Here is a 26,372-nt window from a genome sequence, read left to right as displayed (position 1 = left end):
CACAAATCAGTGTGATGATTTATATCTAGAGAAGTAAATAAAAAATGAAAACATACACTATTCTATGTTTTGTATTGTAGATATCTGGAATTGTAAAACTGGAATCTATAATTATAGGCTGAAAAAGTCAACCAGATTAGTCCCCAAGCACAATAATATATAAAGCACAATAGTTCCCAAGCACAATAATATATAATATATCAGTAGCCTCAAAAGTTGAGAAGACTCTGTTTTGGAAGCTGAGGAAAGAGGTAAATACAGTGTACATAAACTGTGAAGCACACACCCTCTAGAATAAGATCACCTGGGTTCAATTCCTAGCTCTGCTTTTATGACCATAGACAAATTATTTAACCTTTCTGTGCCTCAGTTTCTTCATCTGAAAAAAAATGAACTATAACAACAATTTCTTTCAAGAAATGTATGAGGATTAAATGGCAATCTACCTGTAAAAGTGTCTGACACAGATCAAGCAATTAATAAATACTAATTATTGATATTATAATAAAGATATTAACTATCTGGCACTTCAAATCTGTGCCAAACTACTGGACTTTTACTCTCTTTTTTTAACACACAGCCATACAGAGAAAAGTCTATTCCAAGATGTGCTGCATAAATTCATTACATCATTGGCTTGGGAATTCTAGGCTTTTCTTTAAGTATTTATATATGTGTCTCACTTCACTTATTTTCTCTTGTGTTTTTATTAAAACAAACTGGCAATGCAAAAATCCCCACTAGAGAGCCATAGTGTAAATTTCATCTAACACTACATTCATGTGAAGATGTATAATATTAATGGCTTTTTTAGAATCATCCTTTGTCACCCAATATCCATCCCAGAAAACTCTAATGTTAAACTGGTGTGTCATAGTAGTAGAAAAAAATTCCCACAGAGATTTTACCTAGAGCTACATAAAAGCAATTGTTTAAAGGTCAAACTTTTATTTCAATTACTTAAGCATCAATTAATAGAAGTGCAGGTTTATAAGTGAGGGCAAAATTAGCCCCAAGCTCAAAAGATCAGGAGTGTATTTGACTCTTCATTACTTTACCATGTCCAATCAGTCATGAGGTTATGCTCTTTAAACACTACTTGTAAGTTTTTAAATATTAACCAGTTGTCATTTATTAACATCTGAGCATCAGTCAGTCAGCTAACAATGTTATGTGGGTTTAAGAGTTAAGAAATATTTGCCTTTTTCCTTCTGACTTATTTCACTTAGCATAATCCCCTCCAGTTCTATCCATGTTATCACAAATGGCAAGAGTTTATTTTTGTTTATAGGTGAGTAGTATTCCCTTGTGTATATGTACCAAATCTTCTATGTCCACTCATATGATTTCACTCATATGTGGAATATAAAGAAACAAAACAAAGGAACAGACAAAACCAAAACAAAACAAATCCTGGAAATATGACTGTAGAGTTGACACTGCTAGGGAGGGAGGGTGGAGGATAAGGATCATAGCAGGCAGGGGCCCAATGGTCTATGATGGAGGATTATGGGTGCTTTGGTGGTGGTGTGATGTCTTAACATATTTGAAGAAGTGTGAACCTTATTCCCCTAAATCACATACAGTGTTGTAAACTAAAGTTACTTTAGTAAAACAAAGTTACAGAAAAAATAATAAAGAAAAAATTGTTTTATTTCCAAAGGGAAAAAATATTAGGGAATAGAGTAAAAGAGAAGTTCACAAAGGAGTGAGCACAGGTTGGGTACAAGAGCTTTGTCAAACAGCAACAGTGAAGGTTCTGTATATGGTTCAATTATAGGAAGGCCAGTAAATGCCCCCTTCACCTCAGATCTCCTAACACTACCTAACATTTTACCATTAGAGATGCATTTCTTTGAAATAGTAAACCTTATTTATGGTTATCACTCTTGATAGGTTGGAAACATTAAATTGGGGGCAATTTGCTTTAGTTTATATAATGTGGTTTATTTCTAATATATGTTGAGATCTCAAGGAATCTTTTGAAAGTTGAAAGAATGGGTCTTCTGATGGGACAGAAGAAAATTTGAATTACTCAGGTAATGATTGATTTGAAGTGTGAAGAATGGAGAGATACTACTACAAAGACTATAAACAAGCATGGCTGACAATATTAAAAATAATCTTTACAATACCAAGGAGAATGACAAAATAGGGAAAAATATGGATCACATTAAAGTAACTTGGCTGGTGTAGATTCTGGACAAGGAAAGAGAGTCAAACTAAATCATCATCTCTATCCTGCTTCTCATCAAGCAAAGACTCATTTTTCTAAATACAGTAGAGAAAGTAAGAACTGCATTTATTCAATATTAATCAGTCTATGATATTTTGATGTTTGAGTAGTTACTAGTAATAGTATAGCTTTGCTTTAAAGTCTCCACAGTAAGTTGAATCCTACCCATTAGACAGAACCTAAAAAGGTCCTATGTGCCATGGCCCAGATCTTCTCTCCTCTGAGAGCCCCTATAAGCACTCTTTCATTGAGAAGTGACGTTTCCTCTCTTTACTTCTCTGGGAGAAATTCACCAATGAAAGGAAAGAATTTTATTATCTGGATCTCAGAAGCAATGATCAGATAGCTGTCATTTTGGAAGGCCATCTCTTCTGTGAATATAATTATAAACTGGAGGACTTCTGCAGTTAAATAGAGGCAATAATCTCAATCCAAAATAATATTCCAAGTAATAAAGGAGGTTGGTGAAAGAGAAATGTTTTAGCAGGATGGCTATTTCAAGTTGCTCCTGACCAAATGTGCAACATTTCAGTTACTTGTCCAGTCATGCTAATAGTATTTCCTCTCCTTGTAAGTTAAGAATCCCCCCCTTCCTTGTGTGAAGCTTGCCATTCATGTACTCTGTGCACACTCTTTCTCTGCACCCACTCTGTGATTTAGCTCATTGCCCCCTTTTTCTTCCAAGACTTAATATTTGAGAATCCAAAAGTGAAACAAAGAAAGATGAACTAAGAAGTACAAATCTGCAAAATATAGAAAACTAGTTCTTTGAAGCATGGTGAAGAATACTCAGAAACAACAGAAAAATATATACTGCTTGATGCAGTCATGTATCCTCATGAAAAATATGCATTGATACTAAGCTGAAATACCATATTGTGTATTTCAAGAGGAGAGAAAGAAGGAGCAGCATCAGTTAGCAGCAATCTAATATAATCTCAGGTTCCCAAAGAATTTATAACAAGAGATGATGAACAATAGTAATGCATCTCCTCAGCGTCATTTCAATTTTATATATGCCACATATATTTTTCCATCATTTATTTTTTACTCACCCAACATACTTCGTAATTTATTGGGCACTAGCACGGAGGCAGTAGCAACCTGATCTCCCCATCTGTCCCAGCTTTAATCCCAGCACCAACCCCCTGCCCCCTACTGTGATATTCCAATGGACACCAGGAATTCTTAACAATTATGTGACTACTATTTCTCCTGTTCAAAATTATTCCCATCGGCCTTGAAACATATTGCTAAGATAATCCGAGCATATAAAGCTTGGTGGGTGGACATCATGCACAGGGAAGTTGTGGAGCCATGGGAACCTACAGGATCTGCCTGGAGAAGGGGGAGCCAAGCAATTCTGCCTCCCTACCCCCACGCATACTCCAGGCTTTTATTTCACTTCTCATCCAATGTGTTTACCACGTATACCTTTGGATTTATTACCAAGGACAGCAAATGTTCTATGCTTATGGGGTCATACATGAGGTGGCTTGCAATCGTTTATATCTAAGTTCACATTCCATTTTTACTTTCCTACCAGAAAGCAGTGTCCTGAGAGAACAGGATGCTGACAAGTCATTTAAATAATGTGGAAGAGGGGAAAACAAGAGGAAATGGAGCCTTCTGAGTGATTAAGGGCACTGGGGTAACTGAAAGCAACCTAGAAGGCACTGAAGGGGAGCTGAACTGATTCCAAAATCTAAAAAAGTTTCCTTCCCCAAATTGTTGAGGATTGGCTCAATTTTAATGAACCACTGGAGGATTTTCTAAACTGTCACAGTCTGAAGTAGTACCAGTGTGTGATTGTGAATGTTCTGCAACCTAAATATTCTGCCACTGCATGTGCACTGGAACGCCTTTGGATTCTGGTTGGTCAGGACTATCAGAAATGCTACTGATATCATTGAAACAGCACTCAATCAGCCTAAAATAAGATACCATAAGAGAGACAAGCAAAGCTCTTTTTATGTCCATATCTGGCCATTCTGACTAAGGCATTTGGTAATCACTGAAAGGGCCATCACTTATAATTTGGCACACATTGTGGCACTTATATAAGGTGACTAGTACAAGTGGCAATCTCATATTCTGGAGACACAGATTTGTACAGCGTGTCTCCCTAACCTATAATAATTATCAAACATTTTTACTTACGAGGAGCCCCTTCAGCCATTTCAATAGCAGTGATTCCCACAGACCATACGTCACTCTGCAAAGGAAAAGATGACAAACAATAACACTTAAAAATGGGAAACTGATAATATCTAAAGTCTCAAATCAATCTTTGGCTGATGTGGGGTATCACTGTCAGAAGTATTTTATGGATTTTCTATAGTGAAACTTATTTATAGATTGACATTATAGGATGACATTATTTGAGCTTCAGACCAGCCAATACTATACTACACAATAGGCTGATATAAGGTGGGGCTCAGTTTAATGAAATACCGAAATGAATCTGCTGTAAAGAAGTCCTAAGCCATGGACCTACCAGCTATGTGATCCTGGGTAAATAATTGATATTTCTGTATGTCAATTTTACTCTGTGAAAGATGGAGACAATAATGCCTCTGCTTCAAAGGATTGGTATGTGTATTAAATTAAATAACATTAATAAAGCACTTTCAGCAATTCTTAGAATATAGTAAATTGAGGATAGAAGTATTATAATTCCTAAGAAATTATAATTTAGGAGGCTCTAAAAGATTATCTTTACCACTATTTGTTTTTTAGAACACTCATGACTACTAGTATAATGGCTGGCTGTTTGATTCCTAAAGCAGTTAACTGAATTCTTAGTACCCCCAGTTTATAGATCTCTTGGCTTCAAAGGGTGGATGTGATAGTGTAAGTTTAAACTTCTTTAAATTACATGGGGCTAAAAAATAAAAATTAATTATTTTATATGGGTAGTTGGAAGACGGCACAAACTCTGCAGCTAGCAAGCTTTATTTTTACAGCAAGCCCCTTAAAGAACATTCTGCTTCCATAATCTCCACAGCTTCTTATAGCACTGGACTGTAATAGGCTCTCAATAGATCTGCTTGCAGATCAAGCAAAGGGCATTTAAGGGAAAGCAAAAAGAGATGAAGCTTAAATTAATCAACTTCAACTATCGAGTCCTAGGTTCCACATACTGAAACCACAATGAATTGTTTGGATGACTTATGATGTGGAGAGTGAATGTGGTTTTTCCAGTCTATAGCAAATGGAGAGTTTTCTTTCCACATCAGCTTTTTGAAATGTGTACATAGATGTATATTGTTCAAACTGCAGCTTCAGTGGAAATTTTAATAAATAGCATGAATTGTTACTTAATTTGTCTATTCCACTGATGTTTTGTGGTTTGGAGGTGAACTATGCCAAGGATTTTCTCCATTACCCTGCATAATCAAATTATTTTTTTCTTTTTTGGAGCTAAGTTACTGTGGAAGTTAATAATTGGCTTTACATTTATTCATTTTTAAGTTTACAGAGCCCTCTTTCGCTGGAAGTTAAATTTCCATATAAAGCCACATAATATAATATTTTTACCATGAAGATGCAAACAGTATAAACTGGACATTTTTCCTCATATATGGATAACTCCCAATGGTCTACTTTGTATACATTCTAAGAAAATATTTTATGCATATGATCAAATCACATACAGTAACAGTATTTCCTACCTATTACAGTTTAATGTGAAGGGGGTAAACTGCCTTCCTCAATCTTTTATTCTATCATTAAAAAATAAACATTAGCCAAAAGTTCCTTGCAAATTTTGATTCCCACTGTCTGACTCCTCACACTTACTCTGTAATCATAGGAGCGTCTCGGGTCCTCGTCACAGTCAATCACCTCAGGAGCCATCCAGTATGGTGTTCCAATGAAGCTATTTCTCCTCCCATTAGTTCTGCTCACCTGGGCACTCACTCCAAAATCCACTGCAAAATTCAGTATATGTCAAAGTAATTAATCAGTAACAAAAAGCTCAATAAGTCATTGCTTTAACTTGGAGAGCCAATACAAAAGCCACAATGGATAACAGATTTTCATTCCAGCCCAGCAAACTTTACCATGAAGTTTACTCCAGAAATACTGGGAAGTAGGCTTTTGCCGCTATTTATGTTGGAAATAGACTCAGCAGTACTATTATAAATCTGCAGTAGGTTTGGCTGAATGTTTACCATGAATATTAAAAATAAAATTCCACCTCTGAAGTGATAACATATGTAGTGTTTGGACCTGCCACCAAGCCAAAGTAAGACTAGCAACATCTAAGAATTCTAAAACATTAGGAGACTCACTCATGACATTAGAAAGTCCTATCACACTGATAAAAATGACTTTTCTACTAGAATTTAGTTTTAAGTTGTATAGATCTTCTGAATCAGATGTAAACATTTGCTGTGGTATCCAAATCTTAGCTTAAACTATGAAAGTTCAGTCTTTTATTCATCTATGGAATATATTATATGAAAATATTTAGTATGGTATCCTCAGAAACAGACAGAAAAAAAAAAAGGCCAAAGTAGACTGGGAATATTTAGTCCAGAAAAAATAAGACAGGGATGAAAAATGAAGTTGATTTTCTAATTTAGAATGGTTTCCAGGAATCTAGAGGATGGAGAACAACATTAACTGAAGCGTAGTTTAAAGAATTTAGAAGAATAAAAGAACAAGAAAAAAGTTGAAAGTTGAAGACAGTCTTTAAGGAAGGATCTAAGAAGAACAAAAAATAATGTCCATAATATCAAGTCCACAAAATCATTATTTGGTGTTAGACAATTAAATTAACTGGGCATTTTTTTTTTTTTTGAGACTAGATAGGTTAAATCAGACTATTATTCTCAGTATCCCTGACAGCCAACTCAGGGGCCAAGAAATACCCATAAAGGCCATAAGACAATCAGGGGAGAAAATGAAAGAAGAAAGCTGAGAAAAAAGAGTGGTGAATGGAAGAAAAGGTGGAAAAAGAAAAGTCAAAATTAAAAAAAGAGATGAGCGGCATAATTTAACATTTCCTCTTTAGTGATCTAGGGACCAGAATATCAGGACTATTGATGAATTTTAATTGAAACACAATGATTTTCCAATCTTTTTGTTTTCTACCATCCTTTGGCTATCATTGGGCTTGCCTTCTCCAACTTTCTTATAATAAATTGCTAAAAGTAGGTTGTAATATGAGAAATCTAAGATGAAATTATGTTTAAAAATAAGTCTGATTAAATGCTAATCAAGTGTTACAATGTCTCTCTTTTAGAGTAATATATATATATGAATTTTAATGTATGGACTTTGAGGCAGATTTTTCAGTGGCTTTTCACTTACTTAGCAATTTCTCTGCTGCACTGCAAATGGTAGGCTGGGCCAATCTGACTCAAATATATGGCAGAGCTGCCACATGTGAACAGAGTGCAGCTTGCAGCAGATTATCTATCTTGCACGTTTGACTCAGAGAGCTCCATGCTCCCAATATATTTTAACAGTATGCTAAAATTATGTTTCTAGGTTTGTAATTTTTAGACACAATATGTAATACATTTTCTTGAAATTACTTTTCCCTAACTTCATGAAGAATTCTCAATGAATGAACAAAGTCTCTACTCTGTTATATTTTCTTTTAGCAGGAAAATGGAAACTATGTCTTAAGGTCATGCTAGAGATATGATAGGCAAGAATTGATATAATTTTAAAAATAATACAGGATACAGAAGCAATGATTTGTGTTCTATATCAATGGGGTTATCTGCTGTTACCTAGTACTGACATTATTTATATGGCACTATTTAAATCCAACCAACAGTATTTACTTTAAACATTAAAGGATGCAATATATTGTTCCCTGTGTGCCTGTCAAATAATGTATGTGGTTATTTTCAAATAAAGTATGCCATTCTGAATTCTGGAGTAGAAAGTCAGAGACTTTATGGTCTTTAGATTTCTAATTCTGAATTTGACTTGGATATTGCTGGCACATCATTTTTAATTGACACCCGTTCTTTAAATATTTGAGGAAAAATTCCAAAGAAGCAACCTGTACTTACGTCATTTAAAAGTTCTTTGATATCCTTGGAGAATGTGGTTCTGTGGTGTGGAAGAACTGCCGTTTTTAAATCCCCGTGCAAGGCACAGAAACTTGTACATGGTCAATACTCAATTCAATTGTTGAAATGAGGAATGACCCAAACATAAACTTCTCCATATAATTTAAAAGTTGTTTCTATCTGCATGATTTCAGAGAAGCAGTTAGGTGTATCTTTCACCTGCCTCACCTTTCTTTCCAAATAAATTTTCAAATTTTGACTGGCTCTGCAGTATGAAGACATAGCCTCAAAAGTGATGTGACAGAAAATACAGTTATCGTAAAGGATTTTTCTCCATTAAGGTACACTGGGTCTCAATTAAAGTATTGCAAAAATAAACTTACCTAGTTTTACTTCAGCATTATGAGTCAGTAGCACATTCTGACCTTTGATGTCCCGGTGAATTACACGGTGAGCATGAAGATGAGCTAAGCCCTGCATACATACACACATTTATATTAAAAATATTCACATTAGTATTTATTTTTCTTTCTTCTGGTACTGTTCTTAGTGTTTTTGGAAAGTCTTTTGGTAAGAAAAATGGCCCAGATTTGATTTTTTCAGACAAAATTCTTTCTTTAGGCTGGAATCACTACAACCAGTTCCCAGAAATACTACTTTTGGCTATAAGGAAAGGAAAATAAATCAGGACACCCATGAAAGAAAAAGAACACCAAAAAGAAATGTTTGTATACATTGGGCCATTTACCTTTCTTTCTTGCCTCTATAATTTCAACAAACCATAAGAGTAAAAACTTAGACATCTTAAATATCATAGTTCAGACATTGTTTTGCTCTATTCATCATCCAACCACTTGTTTAGTCCAAAATATTTTCTAGTCAACCTTGTAGGCTGAGAATTTGAGGAAACATGGAAATTCATTTTAAAGCATTTGCAATTTGTATTGGCTTACCATGCTGGCTCCAGCCCATTCACCACTAAAACTAACTGGTGACCTGACTAACCCGTGACCTGGCTTCAGTGAGATTGCTCCAGATACTGACTGGAAAATAATAGAAGTAACAGTAAAAACAGTTAATATTTATTGAGTCCCTAGTCTTTGCCAAGTACTATGCTAAGTGCTTACATGGAATAAATTATTAAATCCTCATAGCAATCCGTGGAGGAAGGTGACAATATTACATATGAGGAAAGTAAGATTTAGAGAAATAAAACAGCTGACTCAAAGAAACTTAGCTAATACATGATGGACAAGAATTTAACTCAGCCCAGAGTTTGTGCTCTTCACACTATTACCACAAGTGAAGTCAACAAGGTGAGAGGAAGGATGTTCTAATGTTGTTATTGGTGGTGCTGCTCAGTTCTATTAATAATCTTTTTTGGGGGGCCTCCCTGGTAACACAAGGGGTTAAGACTCAGCACGATGAAGCTGTCCACAGCCACTGCAGCATGAGTTCAATCCCCAGCCAGGGAGGTGATCCACATAGCGCAGCAGACCTCTCCTGACTCGCCCACTGCTCCCCTTAGCAGTGTACTTCAGTCAATCTGCCTGTTCAGTTCCCCACTCTGTCCCTGGTGAATCCTCTCACCCCCGCACCTCTGGCCTGTACCCCAGTTCTTGTATGCATAAAAAAAATCTTTTAAAAAAATCCTTTTTGGGTGACCGTTAACAGTTAAACCACAAAGAAAAGTTTGAGTTTGGTAGATCAAGAAGATTGAATCTCTCATTTAATTTGGTGTTCAAAATAAGGAAAGTTTTGAAGTGGGCATTATTCAATAAAGGATATGTGTACAAAATGGATACACATGGTTTGAGTCTGTCCTGTAAAATACTGACATATCGTGCCTCACCTTCATCTTAATTGCTAATGACCGTGCTATGCTTCTTAAAAAAACCTATCTGAAAATCATAATAACATAAGAAGTGCTCCAAGCACTCATTTCCATGGTCTATTGAACACAATAGTCTGACACTGACAGAGCCATGAATGGCCATGATTTGTAAGGACCTGGTTATCCATCTTGAGGTCTAACTTAGTTTAAGGACATCACCTGAAAAATCTGCTTTCTCTGCCTTTTGGTCTTTTTGGCATCCTGATCAGAGGTTATATTTAGAATTCTTTTTTTAAAGATTTATTTATTTATGCATACAAGAGCTGGGGTACAGAGATGCGAGGGTGAGAGGATTCACCAGAGACAGAGTGGGGAACAGAACAGGCAGATTGACCGAAGTACACTGCTGAGGGGAGCAGCGGGCGAGTCAGGAGAGGTCTGCTGTGCCATGTGGGTTGCTCCCTAACCCGCCGGGGATAGAACACGTGCTACAGAGGCTATGGAAAGCTTCATAGCTTGTGTCTTAATCCCTTGCGCTACCAAGGAGGCCCTATATTTAGAATTTTTAAACCACCATATGTGAGCAGATATAAATAAGGTACATTTTATATATAACTTCCAGGATCTTCAAGGTCAGGGAAGAAGGACGATATGAAACTTTACCTGAAGGATTTCTCGGCAAATGTAAGCAATCCAGTCTTCTTTTAAACTCTGATTCCTGGTCATTCTCACCACATCAGTGACTGAGCCTGCTGCACATAACTCCATCACCATCTGCAGGAAAGTCAGCAAAATATCAACAATTAGAAAGTAATTCTATGAAAATATCTGGAGAGTTTTATTCCATCTGGCTTGCATTTATATGTAATGTTTAGAGATTAAGACACTGCAAAGACAAGCTCAATTGTCTGGTGGAAGACTCCAAAGGTTAGTGGAATCAAAAAAAGTTGGAAGAAATCCAAAGGTCTATGGAAGGAGGGAAGGCAGTTACCATGCCAGGGATATTTAACCAGGAGTTGGGATTTGAGCTAAGGCTTGAAGGATAGAACATTCAGTTCATTGCAAGTAGAATGCTCTTAGAAAGAAGCTTTAGCTGGGGACAACTGAGTGATACCTGGAGTAGAATAGAAAGGACAGATGAAGGAACAGCTTGACTGCAGGTAGAGAGGGAGGATACAGAAGATTTCAAAGGAATCTGTACTTCAGTATTATAACTAGAATTTTTATTGTTTTTATTTTCAATTTCTAGAACATTTCTCCCGAAGATATGGGCAAATTATAACTCCAAGGGGGGAAATGTTGACTGCATTCCTATAGAGCATATTTTTCTCCAAATGATTTGACTACAACACAATGGAAATTCTGCTTTAGAGGAAATAATGACAGTGTCTCATACAAATTTTATATTATTAATAAAGTCAACATCTCAGAAAATTTATTTCTGCCACCAAAGAATCATATAAATTTCCCAAATAGTAAATTTCATTCCATATACTAGTTTAACTAGCGGTTGACCAATGTGAAGAAAAATATACTTATTTTAATCAACCTAGCAGACTTTTAAGCACAGGTTCATGCACTAGTGCACATGTCAACGTTGCTTTATCAATAGAACTAAACATGTCTTTTTAAACTGTAGGCCAGTTAATTATTACCATAGAAAAGAGGAAGCAAAAGAATAAACCCCAAATCATGAATATTCAAAATGCCTACCTTATTTCCTTTTGGAATACTAAGATTGTTTTCTTTTAATAAAATTACTCTCTTAATGTATATTTATTCACAACTGATATTCTTGCATGTCTTTCACTTGAATACACTCTCACAAAAAAGAAAAGAACAGCCTAACAACACCACTAATTCAAATAAACCACAAAACATTTATTTTCATGTTGACTATATTGAATGGGCACAACATGTACACTGTGCTAATGGAAGAACAGGGACTCATTTTGAACCATGACAAACCTAAGTTAAAGCTATTTAGTGCGAGGCACACTGAAAAATTGTGCTATTACCTGAGTCAGAAGAACTGTACTATGAAAGAATGTAAGGCATTCTTAGTCATTTTCCCAGCTTTGTAAGCACAGTGCCTAGCACATATGCTTTATCAATGGTAACCATTTAGTCATTTCCTTACTTTCTATTTGTTTTGATTTACATGGGTAAGAAAGTGTGAATTGTTCCATGAAAAAACTCTTATCTCCAGAAATGATTTTTGCATGAAGCACAGATCCTTTCAGATTTCACTTCAAGTTTCATTTTCTCAAGGAAGACTTTCTCATTGCCCTACTAGATTTCGGTTCCTTTGCTTTTTGACACACAGAAGCATGTTAGTTCCCTTCTGATTGGTTATATTTTCATTTTTGTGATTATTTGATTGATATAGGTCTTTGCAAATAGAATATAAGTTCCAATAAGCCAGGAAAATATTCAGCTTACGACCATATCTCCAGCATCAGCAGAAAGCCTGGCAAATACTTTCAAATGAGTATATGTTGAATGATAAAGCGAGTATTAATAATATATGTGATATATACAGTAAAGAGAATTAAAGGAAGAAAAACTTGTAAGTAAATATATATCATATATGTAATTATATTATTAATTCATTTAGTCATTCATTTAGTCATTGAACATATATGGAAACAACCTAAATGCCCAAAGACAGATGAGAAGATTAAGAAAATGTGGTACATATACATGACGGAATACTATCCAGCTATAAAGATGAACTCTTGCTACTGTGACAACATGGATAGAACTGGAGGAAATTATGTTAAGTGAAATAAGCAAGAGGGAGAAAGGCAAATACCAGATGATTTCACTCATATGTGGAATATAAAGAAACCAAGCAAAGGAAATGACAAAACTAAATAAAAACAAACCCCCAAAACTTGACTGCAGAATTGAGGTTACTAGAGAGGCAGGGGGACAGTGGGGTCAAGTCAGGAGGGACACAGTGGTCTATGGTAAAGGGCTATAGGTGCTCTGGTGTTGGGTGATATACATCTGAGGATATGTGAACCTATTCCTCTGAGTTGTATACAATGCTGTAAACCAATGTTAGCTCAGTAATAATAAAAAAGATAGTGTACACAAAAAATTACCAGTTGCCATTAAAGTTGTGCTCCTGTATATAATAAGTCTCAACTAATTCTCTTATAAGTAGAGTTGAGAGAATATCAGATTAACTTGAAAAACTCTAAATTTGGTGGTTTTCAAATTATAGTAACCACATCAGCATCAATATCATCTGTAAACTTATTAAAATGTCAAATTCGTTGGTCCACACCAAGACCAGCAGAATTCAGTATCTTTGTGGGTGGTGCCCAACAATTGTGTTTTATCAGGCTCTCCAGAAGATTCTGATGCCTGCTAAAGTCTGAGAACCACAGATTCAATTCATTCCCTATTGAAAACCTTCTATAATGTTCCCCGTTCTGCTTCCTGAAGTCTGTAATGTAAAATGTAACAGAATTTTTCTTGACATTTGAAGATCCTGTAAAGTCTCAGTCATTATTTTGAAGGAAAAAAAAAAAAGTAGTCTTGACTTGGACTAGAAATGGAAACCTAGTAAGTATACACTGACCTCGGCTTATATTCTAAATATTCCCTTTTCAATAAGGACATCCTTGACCAAAGCTCATTTTCTTGTGTGTGTGTGTCATTTTTTGTTTGTTGTTTGTTTTGCCTATAGCACAAGGCAGAAACAATTCTTGTAGCTGCAGGCTGGATTTCAGTTAGCCTCTGAATTTGCATCTGGAATTAGTGATACTTAGAGACATGAAGATTTAGAAAAGGATAAGTTAATTAATGACTCAGAAAAGAGTTTCCAGGGGGTATATTTAAATATACGTGAATATACAAGAAATCCTCAATAACATCATTGATAGGTTCTTAGAAATGTGACTTTAATCGAAATGACATTAGGAAAGCAGGTCACTGATATCATATTCATTAACACTGGCCAGGATTTTTTTGTCATTAAAGTTAAAACAAAATGATGTTGAATGAAACCCCGTTATTTGAGGACCCTCTGCACTTAGCAAGTACATAAAATACACTCATACGCTCATGCCAAATACTAGTTAAATTGATACTTATCTAGTCATTATTTGCAAATCCATCAAACAGTATCCTTAGCTGTACCTCAAATTTACCAGCAAAGGTAGCAATTACATAAAGCTTAAATCAGCAGCAAAACTATATTTGAAAAGAAATTTCCAGCCTTTCTTCGAGTATTCCCCGATCCCAATACCCAGCCCCTTGCCAGGTCCTTATTTTTTTTCATATTTTAGCAGTCCCATCGCCAGAATTCAGAGCACATTTTGTCATACTACTTTGAGGAGGTGAGTGCTTAAGTTTTCCTGTAGGTGTAGAAAAGTGACATCTAAACTTATGAAAGTATGCATCCTCAGGACTTAGCCTATGGAGTAAGAAAAAAGTAACTGAATACATACCCAAAGTTGGTGTCTCTGGCCAGGGGGGCTCATCTTGAAAAATGCACCATAGAAGGACACGATGTTTTTGTGGAAAGAGTATTTCTTCAAAAGGTTGAGTTCAGTCCTGAGATCTTCTTCCTCATCCTGTAAAATAAGAATAGACAGCAAAGCTCCTAAGCTATGCCATTCAGTGACTGTGGGACCCTAAATTGCAGGAAAGGAGAATCCTATGGCAACTCAAAGCGATGATAATGTCCCAGTTACAAGACCCCAAAGCAATTTATAATAAAATATGAACTAGAATTGTGAGAGAATGGTGATCTCTGGTTAACTGGGGGTTTGGGATAAAAAATGGTTAACTAAGATCTTTTAATTAATTAATTAATTAATTAATTAATTTTTCACAGTTGAAAGCAGAATTTATTGGCGGGGAGAGAAAGTTCCTATTGATTCATGAAGATTGGTTCTTGGTTCCTTCTATCTTCTCTCTGGGACTATATTGCTTCCAGGACCATCCCCAAGGGCTAGCTGTGGCCTATGGGGCTCTACTGTGTAGGGCCTGCTCCCTTGTCTTGGGGTTCAATGAGGTCTGCTGGTGAGGGTTGCTTCCAGGCCCCCTCCTGGGATTGCTGGGTTCTGCCACCAGTGGGTCAGTTTCCAGGATTTGTCCACAATAGGTAGGTTCTATATTTTTGCTGTGTTCCTTCTTCCTTTTTGATGAGCCAAGGTTTATTTCTTTGTTTTTCTTTCTGTTTAAAGAACTTTAGTTAATCATTCTTTTAGGTCAGATATGCTAGTGACATATTCCTTTAGTTCCTTCATCTCAGAATGTTTTGATTTCTTCTTCATTCCTAAAGGATATTTTTACTAGGAACAAGATTCTGGTTGACAGTTCTTTCTTTTGACACATGAAAGATGTGTCACTGACCTCTATGACTCCAGATGAAAAAATTCATTGTCATTCAAATTGTTTTCCTCCCTATGTAAGGGTTTATTTTCCTCCCAATACTTTTAGGCTATTTTTCTTTGTCTTTATTTTTCAGAAGTTTGGCTGTGGTGTGTGTTGGTGCTAATTCCTTTACATTAATACTGTTTGGGATTTACTCAGCTTCTTGCATCTGTGTATTCATATCTTTTGAGGATTTTCCAGCCACTACTACCTCAAGTACTTTTTATTTCCACCCTCTTTTTTCCTCTCTTTTAGTGACTCTGATAACATGAATGTAATCTTTTGTTATAGTCTGCCTATTGTTAGTATAAGGAATGTCATTCTGATAAAGTGCAGTGACGGAGTTGATGATTTTATTACAATTACAGCAAGGCCTTCCTCCAGTCTGATGCAGAAGAAGTCCACGTGTGAATCCACTTCCCTCACAATGCAGTGAGCTTCTGATAGGGTGCCCATATTCCTTTTCTTCTTCTTCTTTTTTTTTATTTTTATATTCCCCATACAATTGAAGCCCCCCCATTCTGACCCCAATCCCTCCCCTCCCGCCCCTCACCCCCAAAAAGTGTCTCTGGTTCATAGTTTTTTGTTGATTTTGATTTTCACTTTCTTATAGTTATTCATTTTCCTGGTCCGTTATTTAAGTTTTCTAGATTCCTGCTGAGTGAGACCATCCGGTATTTTTCTTTTTCTTTTTGGCTTATTTCGCTGAGCATGATCCCTTCCAGCGCCATCCATGTTGCTGCAAATTGCATGTGTTTATCTTTTTTGAATGCTGAGTAATATTCCATGGTATATATGTACCACATCTTCTTGATCCAGTCATCTATTTTTGGGCATTTGGGCTGTTTCCAAAACTTAGCTATTGTAACTGGGAGAACATTTTTGCACACAACACTAATGATAAAGGACTGATCACAAAAATCTGCAAAGAGCTGATGAGACTCAGCAACAACAAAGAAAATAATCCAGTCAAAAAATGGGCAGAAGAGCTAAAAAGAAACTTCTCTGAAGAGGAAATGCAAATGGCCAACAGACATATGAAAAAATGTTCAACATCACTTGTAATCAGGGAAATGCAAATCAAAACTACCATGAGATACCATCTCACACCAGTGAGAATGGCACATATTAAAAAAACTAGCAACAACAAATGTTGGCGAGGGTGTGGAGAAAATGGAACTCTCCTGCACTGTTGGTGGGAGTGCAAAGTGGTCCAACCACTATGGAGAGCTGTGTGGAGATTTCTGGACCTACTAAACATAGAGCTTCCATATGATCCAGCAATTCCACTCCTAGGTATTTACCCAAAGGACACAGAAACATCAATTCCAAAGAGCACCTGCACCCCTATGTTTAAGATCTTTTAATTTAATTGTTCTTGGGCCTCACCAGTGGCGCAGCGGTTGAGTGCTGGGTTGTGAAGCTGCCTGCAGCCTCTGCAGCGCTGGTTCAATCCCTGACCGCCGGCAAGGGTCCCACATGGCGCACAGACCTCTCCTGCCGCCCGCTGTTCCCCTCAGCAGTGTATCATCAGTCTGCCTGTTCTGTTCCCCGCTCTGGCTCTGGTGAATTCTCTCACTCTCCCGTGCTTCTGACTGTACCCAGTGCTTGTATAAATAAATAAATAAATCTTTAATTTAATTGTTCTCAAACTGTGGTTCCTGGTGAAGCAACAATGGCAACTGTTTTCACTGAATGGAGTCATCACATTTTTGTTTTGTAGCAGTTTATTGAGATATGATTTACATACCTATAGTAAACCCTTTTGAAACATTAAGTAAGGTATGTCAGAAGAAGACAAACACTGGATGGTCTCACTTATATGTGGAATATAGAGAAACATAACTAAGGGTCAGTCAAAAGGAAGCCAGTAATAAACTCTTAACATCTGACCGCAAAACTGTGGCAACCAGGGCCTCCCTAGTGGCGCAGGCAGTTGAATGCAGTGCTGTAAAGCTGTCTGCAGCCTCTGCAGCACAGGTTCGATTCCCGGCCGAGCAGGGAGAGTCCTACATGGCATAGCAGACCTCTCCTGCCTTGCCCGCTGCTCCCCTCAGCAGTGTATTTCAGTTGTCTGCCTGTTCTGGTCCCCGCTCTGTCTCTGGTGAGTCCTCTCACCCTCCTGCACATCTGGCCTGTACCCTGGTTCTTGTATGCATGAATAAATAAATCTTGGGGAAAAGAAAAAATCCTGAGGCAACCAGAGGGAAGGGTGTGTGAGGTAGGGACAGAATAGGGAAGGAGACTAATGGAGCATGGTGGAGGATTATTGGGACAATGGTGGTGGTCAATGTGAAAATACACATTTATAGAGGCTTAAACCTATACCCCACAAAGATACAATGATGTAAACGAACTTACCTCAATAAACATTACTGGGGTGGGTAGTGTAAAGTCAAATGTTTTTTAGTAAATATAAAGAATTTGTGGAACCATTATCACAATTTTAGTATCCACAAATACATTTTCTATCTTTATAGGTTTATCTAATGTAGATACTTCAAATAAATGAAAATCACTGACTTTGTGAACTTTTATAGTACATATCAGTATTTCATTCCTTTTCTTTTTTTACTCATCAACTTTTGGATATTTGTCTTATTTTTTATCTTGTGGCTATTATGAATCATGCTGCTATGAGCATTCATATCAAATTACTGTGTGGGCAAATATTTTCTTTTTTAAATTTTTAATTAATTAATTGTTTTTTAACTGAGGTAACATTGGGGTATCCTCAACATGTATTACTACCATAGTGCATCCATACCAACTTGCCCATACTCTACCACAGACCATTGCGCCTCCCTCCCTCCCTGTTCCTTTCACTCCTCCACACCCTCTCCCCTTGGTGTCTCAGTTCTGCAGTCATGTATTTTTTTAAAAGATTTATTTATTTATTTATACAAGCACTGGGTACAGTCAGAAGCATGGGAGGGTGAGAGAATTCACCAGAGCCAGAGCAGGGAGCAGAACAGGCAAACTGATGAAATACACTGCTGAGGGGAGCAGTGGGCGCTGCAGGAGAGGTCTGCCCGCCATGTGGGACCACTGCACCACCAGGGGAGGTCCTGTAGTCATGTATTTTCATTTCTATTTGGTATTATACCAAAGAAGTGAAATGGTTAAGTCAAATGACAACTTTATGTGTACATACTAATGAAATGCCAAACTTTTCCACAGCGACTGCACCATTTTACATCACCTACAGCAATGATGGTTTCAATTTCTCCATACCCTCAACAACACTTGCTATTTTCTGTTTTATCATTATAACCATTCTAGTGGGTATAAATTGGTATCTCTTTGTAGTTTTGATTTGCAATTGCCTGACAACTAATGATTTAACTGTCTTTTAATGTGCTTATTTACCATTTGTATATGTTCTTCAGAGGAATGTCCAACTGAAAATCTTTGGCTTTGCTTTTAATTCAGGATGTTTGCCTTATCTTTTTTTAATTGAATTGTAAGATTTATTTATATATTCTAGATAGACTAAATAAAAGGTTTATGATTTACAAATATTTTCTCCCTTTCTGTAGGTTGTCCTTTTACTTTCTTGATAGTACCCTGTGAGACAGAGAAATTTTAATTTTGATGAAGTCAAATCAGAAGTTTCCTGGTTTTTTGTTTGCCCTTTGATATCTTATCTAAGGGCCCACTGCCAACTCCAATGTCATGAAGATTTGCTCCTGTTTTCTTCCAAGCATTTTATAGTTTTAGCTCTTACATTAAGGCAACTCAGGGCTATAGGTATTACTTTTAAGGATTATCTATATAGTGATAATAGAAGTTTTTCTTGTATTATTTGCTGAAGTGACACTGGATTATAACACTGTATATGATTTAGAGGTATAGGTTCATATCTCTTTAGATCTATGCTACCACACCACAGCCACCACGAAGGTACCTAGTCCTATTGAAGCCTTTGTGCATGAGATCACTGAGGTTGAGTACATAGTTGCAAGATATATTTCTATCAGAAGATAGTTTGATGTCATCAGAAAAGAGCATCATCAACACAGGACACCAGGACACTTGGGTTTTAGCTAAGAGTTGGAAATAGCTAAGAGTTGGAAATTTAATCTTCTCAAGGTTAAATTTATTCTCAAAAAAAAAAAAAAAAGGATGGAAGATGGCAGTCATTATCTCCACAGAGCATTAATGAAACCAAATGGCATAAAGTTCTTCAAAATCCTTGGAAGAGCAATGCTGTAATTACCACACACTATCTTTGTTACTTGACCTTTTCATTTGAATTAGTGATATCAGAACTACACCTCCCTCCACTTTTTGCCCTAATCTACGAGCAAGCATCAGCAACCTTCATTTTCAGCACACTTGTTAAAGTGAAATGAAATATGAAGCATTCTTTTTCCCTATACCACACTATGTTTGTATCATGACAACCAGTAGTTTCATGATCTTTCTGTAACTCTTCCTAGTCAATCTAAAAAAAGCTCCTTAATTCTTAGTAAAATCATCACTTTTTTTGTGTATACAGGTGAAATGCACTAGAGAAAATTCTTAAAAATGTCACTTACAAAAAGGTAACTTAAACTGTTGGTAGTTTTTAATGAACATTAATGCATCATAGAGCTAACTTAAACTTACATACAGGGAAGTAAGATTTACATACATGAATGACATAACCAGTGATGAACACATGACAGTGCATAATGAAATTGTGAGTGATGTGAAATGACTGAGAAAGTGATCCTACACTTGACAAATGGATTTAACACTGGGCTTTTTTGAATTCCTAGTAGCGCTACATTTCATTTGATTATATATTAAAAAACTCTCCAACTGCATCATAAAGTTCAATATATAACCTTTTCAGAAATATTCTTATTGTACAAAATGAAATATATTTGTACTACATTTAAAAAGGAGACTTTTTAATTAAAGATACAGTTAAATTCCCATTCTGAAATCCAGTGGGGGGGGAAAAAAAAACACCTTTGATTTTTTGAGGCAATGAATTAAAAAGTTCAATTGACATGAAAATCAATTAAGGAATTAACATTTAATTATCTTTAGTTCTTTTCAGTATTTCTCTGAATTACTTTGACTTGATGACCTGGTGGTAGGGGAAAACACATCTTTTGGCTGAAATGAATAGGTGCCTGAATATATCTAGTCAGTTATCATTTTCCTTCTTAGTTTATTCTCTAAAGCCCAGTAGGAAATGTGGGCAATTACTTTTTTATTTGGCTATATTGTTGTTGGGCTTTAAAAATGCTTATGAAATAAATATAAGGCAATGTATTAGGTTCTACCCAGAAACATAACAGATCTTTCAAGGAAATTTTGAAATGTCATGTAAATGGCTGGCAGTTACAGAATATTCTTTAGCATTTATTTCCCTAGGACTTTCTGGTGGATTTATCCATAAACATTCAACTACCAGAAAATAAATTTAGACACCTATTTGTCTTTGGGCGAAGGGAATGGAGCCTGATTTTTCTAGTTGAAAACCTGAATGATGGGTTTCCTTTTTCTATTTATTGTGTAATAAAGGCATGGCTGAATAAAATAATCAATTTGTAGCATGAGAAATTATATGGAAGTTCAGGTTCTAGTCACATCCCAGCCTCCAGGGAAGTTCAGTTGATAAATCCCTTTTTAGGATTATGCTAAGTGATATAAGCCAGAGGGAAAATAATAAATATAGATGGTTTCACTTATATATGGAATATAGAGAAACCAAACAAAAGGTAAAGAGAAAGACAAAACTTTCAAGCAGACATACAGCCGGGGCTAGAGAGAGCGAAGGGTCAAAACAGGGGAGGGAAGAGTACAAGGGACTATGGTGATGGATCACAGGTGCTATGGTGGTGGGAGAACTATGGGGACTACACCTGAGGGGAAAAATCAAATACTGTCCAAAAAGTAACAAAATGTAAGAAAATAAATAATTTAATAAAAAATAGGTTCCTTTCAGATTCCCTAAGCTTGTTTTCTACAAAACTGAAATTTGGTTCTTGTGGCTTTCATTCTTGCCCTTAAACATTATGCTTCCCCTGTGGTGTGGTTCTCCTTTGAAATGGAAAAAAATCTATCTGCCATGATAAAGAAATAAAGCTAAGAAACTGCCAATTCTGTATTACACATGGGCACTCTCAGTCTCTTGTAAGACCACGGTTCTGCTCAGAGGAATATGAAATCATAAAGTGTGCAATATACAGGAATAAGACAATGGTGTGAAGTTAAGGACACAAAGAACAGGTAAAAGAGAGAAAGAGCTAGACTCCTTAAGTTGTTTACTAGTTTGACAATCCAGTCAAGAAATGGGCAGAAGAACTTAAAAGACATTTCTCCAAAGAGGAAATGCAAATGGCCAATAGGCATATGGAAAAATGTTCAACATTCCTTATCATCAGGGAAATGCAAATCAAAACCACATTGAGATACCACCTTATACCAGCAAGAATGGCACATATCAAAAAAAGAAGCGACAACAAATGTTGGCAAGGATGTGGTGAAAAAGGAACTCTCCTACATTGCTGGTGGGAGTGCAAACTGGTCCAACCACTATGGAAAGCTGACTGGAGGTTCCTTAGTCTACTAAAAGTGGAGCTACCATATGACCCGGCAATTCTACTACTAGGGATCTATGCAAAGGACACAAAAACATTGATTCAAAAGAACACCTGTACCCCTATGCTTACTGCAACACCATTTACAATAGGTAAAACCTGGAAACAACCCAAATGCCCCAAAATAGATGACTGGATCAAGAAGATGTGGCATATATACACAATGGAATATTATTCAGCGATCAAAAAAGATAAACTCATGCCATTCACAGCCATGTGGATGGAGCTAGAAGGAATTATGCTCAGTGAAATAAGCCAGAAGGAAAAAGAAAAATATCAGATGGTTTCACTTATAGCAGGAATATAGGGGAACCAAATAAGACATCAGTGTAAAAAAAAATAACAGTACAAAACACTGCAAAGCAAAAACGGACAATTATAAATCAGAGACCTACTGCAGGGGAGGAGGAGGGAGAGGGAAGGGAGGGAGGGAGAGAGGAGCACAGGGGACTGAGGTGATGGTGCATGGGTGCATTGGTGAAGGAAACTCTATGGGGACTACACCTGAGGGGGTGGGGGGAAGAAAATATTGTTTAAAAATGAACAATGAGAGCCTCCCCTGGTGGCGTAGTGGTTGAGCGCTGGGCTGTGAAGCTGCCCGCAGCCTCTGCAGCGCCAGTTCGATACCCAGCCACTAACGAGGGTCCCACATGACATGACAGACCTCTCCTGCCGCGCCCACTGTTCCCCTCAGCAGTGTATTTTGTCAGTCTGCCTGTTCTTTTCCCCGCTCTGGCTCTGGTGAATTCTCTCACCCTCCTGTGCTTCTGACTGTACCCAGTGCTTGTATAAATAAATAAATAAATCTTTAAAAAAAAGTTTAAAAAAAATAAAAATGAACAATGATGTAAAAAATAAAAAAAAAAAAGTTTAAAAAAAATCTTTTGTTACAAAGGAAAAAAAGTTGTTTACTAGTTTGAGATCAAGGAACTTTCTTTTCTTTCTGGGTTAGAAAGTTCATATTCCTAAACAACAATAGGAGAATGGCTGTCCTCTAGGCAGCTATCTAGTTGCATTTTACCATACTTTTAAACCTGTTTATAGGCAAGTCAAATATTCTGGTGCCATGTTAACTATGAGGAACCTGAGGCCTAGAGAGATAAGACCACATTTCCAAATATCTCTTGGCTAGTTAGTAATAGACTTGAGATTTGAATTCATGTTTATGGACTTCTACGTTATTGCTATTTCCATGCATCCCTTAGTCAAAGAGAGGTGTGTGCAAGTCATCAAGTGCTTATGCCAAGGATTCAGGATGATTTAGAGATGCTAGCTGATCAATTAGTAGTTATATACCTTTTGTAAATATATAACCAAAGTTCCCAACTTGAAACATCTTTAAGAGTGGTTTTCTCACATAAATGTAAACTCCTCCCAAACCAATAAACCAAGATGAGATATGTTTGGAAAGCATTAGTGTGTTTGCCATTCTCAATTAACAGGAAGTTGAGCTTGTGAGAACACGTAAGTACATTATATCCATCAGGCCAAGTGGGTAATTTAAAACTCTCACACATCTCCCAGTAACATGATGCTTTAGCATTTCTTGGCTCAGGGCTAGTTAATCCCAGAGTGGCCTGAATATCCTGCTTTTTATCAACATGAAGTAGCTCATGGATGTCAAAATTTTCTTTGCCATTTTACCTAATTCTAGAATAAAAATCTTTTTTTTTTTTTCTAATGGAGCGAATACCAGAGACAGTTTAGGGAAGATCTTTAAAGAAGTTTATTATTCTTGATAAAACTAGAACTGGTCATTTATATTTGTCATACCTTACCTTTTGCAGCTTCTTGATCTAGCAGTGCATGCCATCACTGCTACCTGTTTCACCTGGATATGCTTTGTTTCCTGAGATACATTGTAAGCCAAACAGGAGCCTAGTACTTACTAGGTGAATCATAAAGCTGTAACTGATGTCTTTCTAATACAACTATAAAGATTTTCTGAATGGGATTGTGGTTATAGAAAAATTTATTTTTAAGGTGCCTGAGAGTATATTATTAAGGCATAAAAGTTTGAAAAAAATTGAATGACAAATAGTTATTCACAGGGGAGAAAAATTACAAAAAAATATATCAATGAATTAAACTGGTAAGAACAGGAATTCTGCTTTTAAGCCCACAAAGTACTTTCTTAGAAAGCCACCATCTAGATCACCAACACTTACTAAAAAAGAATTCTGTCTGCCTGATCTTATTCTAGAGCCAGCAAATTAGTCGAGTCATACAGACTGCTTTATAAGGCAGTTTTGTGTGGTGAGATGCATCTGAGGAGGTGTGATCCTATACCTCTAAATCACATGTAGTGTTGAAAACCAATGGTACCTCAATAAACAATAAATAAAAGCTTCAAGTAGAAAGCACCTTCACACTCCCCTCATGTATTCAAGTACTGTGCAGTTGTCTAAAGATTTTTTAGGCTGATCGTTGATCTTCTGTCCACTACTGTTCTTACAATAAAAAAAAAAAAAGCAGACTACATTTGGGTCATATACAGTGGCAATAATTCCTAGAATCATAATGTCAGTTGGTCCTGTACACAATGTCAAGGTCAAATTTAAGCAAAATTTGCTCTTGTTCGTAGATTCTCTTTTGTTGTCACTCAGCCAAAGTGCTCTATGCTTTCTGTAAATTCACTCAGCCCTTCACCTATATTCAACACTTACCGGTTCAGGGAACCATTATCTTATGGGCCCTGCTTTCTGACAGATGCCAGTGTACAAATATGATAAATGAATCTATATAATTATGTTAAAAAATGTAAATATGTTACCACTTTCAGGCAGGAACATATTAGTAGCAGCCTTCTGAGGACATGTTACAACACAAAGGTATCAATTCAAAGCTGAAATTTAAAAATAAGTAGGTGGGGGACTAATGAGGACTTTGAGTACTCACGCTGTATCTCCACCCAACAGACTTTTGATATTTATTCACTCTCACTCTCCTTCCTATTTCAGGCAAAGGGGTCTGCAAAACCAACAACAAAATGTTATTAGGCCCACTAGTACTCTCTGAAAGTAGTCTAAGTAGTTTGTGCTCTTTTAACACCAAATGGAAGAATGATAATATTATTTCTCTCTCAATTTTCACTGTGCAAATAAAAAAAAAAAAACAGATTCTTAAATACACAGAAACTTGTTACAAAGTTCACAGTAACAGGTTTAACTACCATATTAATGGTACATTTATAATTTGATGTTAGTAAAGGGCTACCTCTGCTTCCAAAACAAGATATTGAAACTACGGGCTGAATATGATTTAAAAAAAATTCAAAAATCAAAATATTGAAAATTTATGTTAAATGTGGTTCAAAGTCTCTCAAGTTAAAACAAGCAAATAATTAGAAATTCTCATCAAAAATGATGAGACTGATTATTTGGATGCTACAGTTTGTAAGGAAAAATAAATCTACAACCCCTCAAAATCCCTTAAAACTCACATTAGTTTGTAACATTTGACATTTATTGGCAAAACAAAAAGCAGGCAAATGTTTAAATACTTTCAGCAATTCATTACCTGCACAAATTGGAAAAGAAAAGATTATGGCATTGACAACAGTTCAGTGAATATATATAGCTTTTCAAACATAATATTTGAGCATTTTCCTTTAGGGTATAGTGAAGTGAATATTTTTTGACCTTTGCTATGTTCATGCTAATATTACCTTGAGAAAGTGAGTCACTCATGCTAAAGAAAGAGGACAGAAATCAGGGCTTAGCAAATTCTATGACAATATGTTATGAACCATGACATAACTTTATGAATGTTAGCAGGAAAAGTGCCAATTAAACTGTCTCTCTTGCTCATCTGTCAGAAAATACATGAAAAAAATGTGCCTCTCTGACAAGTTCTTTCCTTCTACCTGTCATTGAGAATCTAATGGCCTCAATTATCAAAAGGGATATTTGGAGAATGGAAATAATATGATGAGACACAACAGAATTAACACAATATTAGAGGAATCTCCTCTTTCCCTTCCATGGAAACAGACAATCAAGTAGAAATGGACAGGATACAGATACTTCTTCATTCTTAAAGACTACCAAAATGTGTGAACTTTTACTGTAAAGCATTTTATGTGTAAATATAATCAATACTAAAAGTAATATAGTAAATATGCTATACTAGTGAATGGAAAGAATATTAAATGATAAATACAATGAGTGCAGATTAGCATAGTTACAATAATGCATAGTAATGATTCTAAAAATAAATATATTTTCAGAACTGCTCATCCCAAGAGCATAGTCCATTAAGGGAACAGAATACAG

The 26,372-nt window shown here is 36.2% G+C and overlaps 1 protein-coding gene across 1 annotated transcript in view; it reads right to left on the bottom strand.

Moving 5' to 3' along the window:
• Positions 1–26,372, bottom strand: part of NRK (Nik related kinase) — a gene marked incomplete at both ends in the record, with an annotated part of 135,068 nt that overhangs the window by 43,700 nt on the left and 64,996 nt on the right. Inside the window, 6 exons of the mRNA XM_084258718.1 lie at positions 4,397–4,451; positions 6,038–6,168; positions 8,655–8,745; positions 10,769–10,879; positions 14,569–14,694; positions 24,997–25,068. Coding sequence (XP_084114844.1) covers positions 4,397–4,451; positions 6,038–6,168; positions 8,655–8,745; positions 10,769–10,879; positions 14,569–14,694; positions 24,997–25,068 — 586 coding nt within the window. The remainder of the gene's footprint in view (positions 1–4,396; positions 4,452–6,037; positions 6,169–8,654; positions 8,746–10,768; positions 10,880–14,568; positions 14,695–24,996; positions 25,069–26,372) is intronic.

The sequence above is a fragment of the Talpa europaea genome, assembly GCF_964194135.1.
Source record: "Talpa europaea genome assembly, chromosome: X".
Classification (NCBI taxonomy): Eukaryota; Metazoa; Chordata; class Mammalia; order Eulipotyphla; family Talpidae; genus Talpa; species Talpa europaea.
Note: the sequence above shows the minus strand (reverse complement) of the source record. Positions and strands in the feature narration are given on the sequence as shown.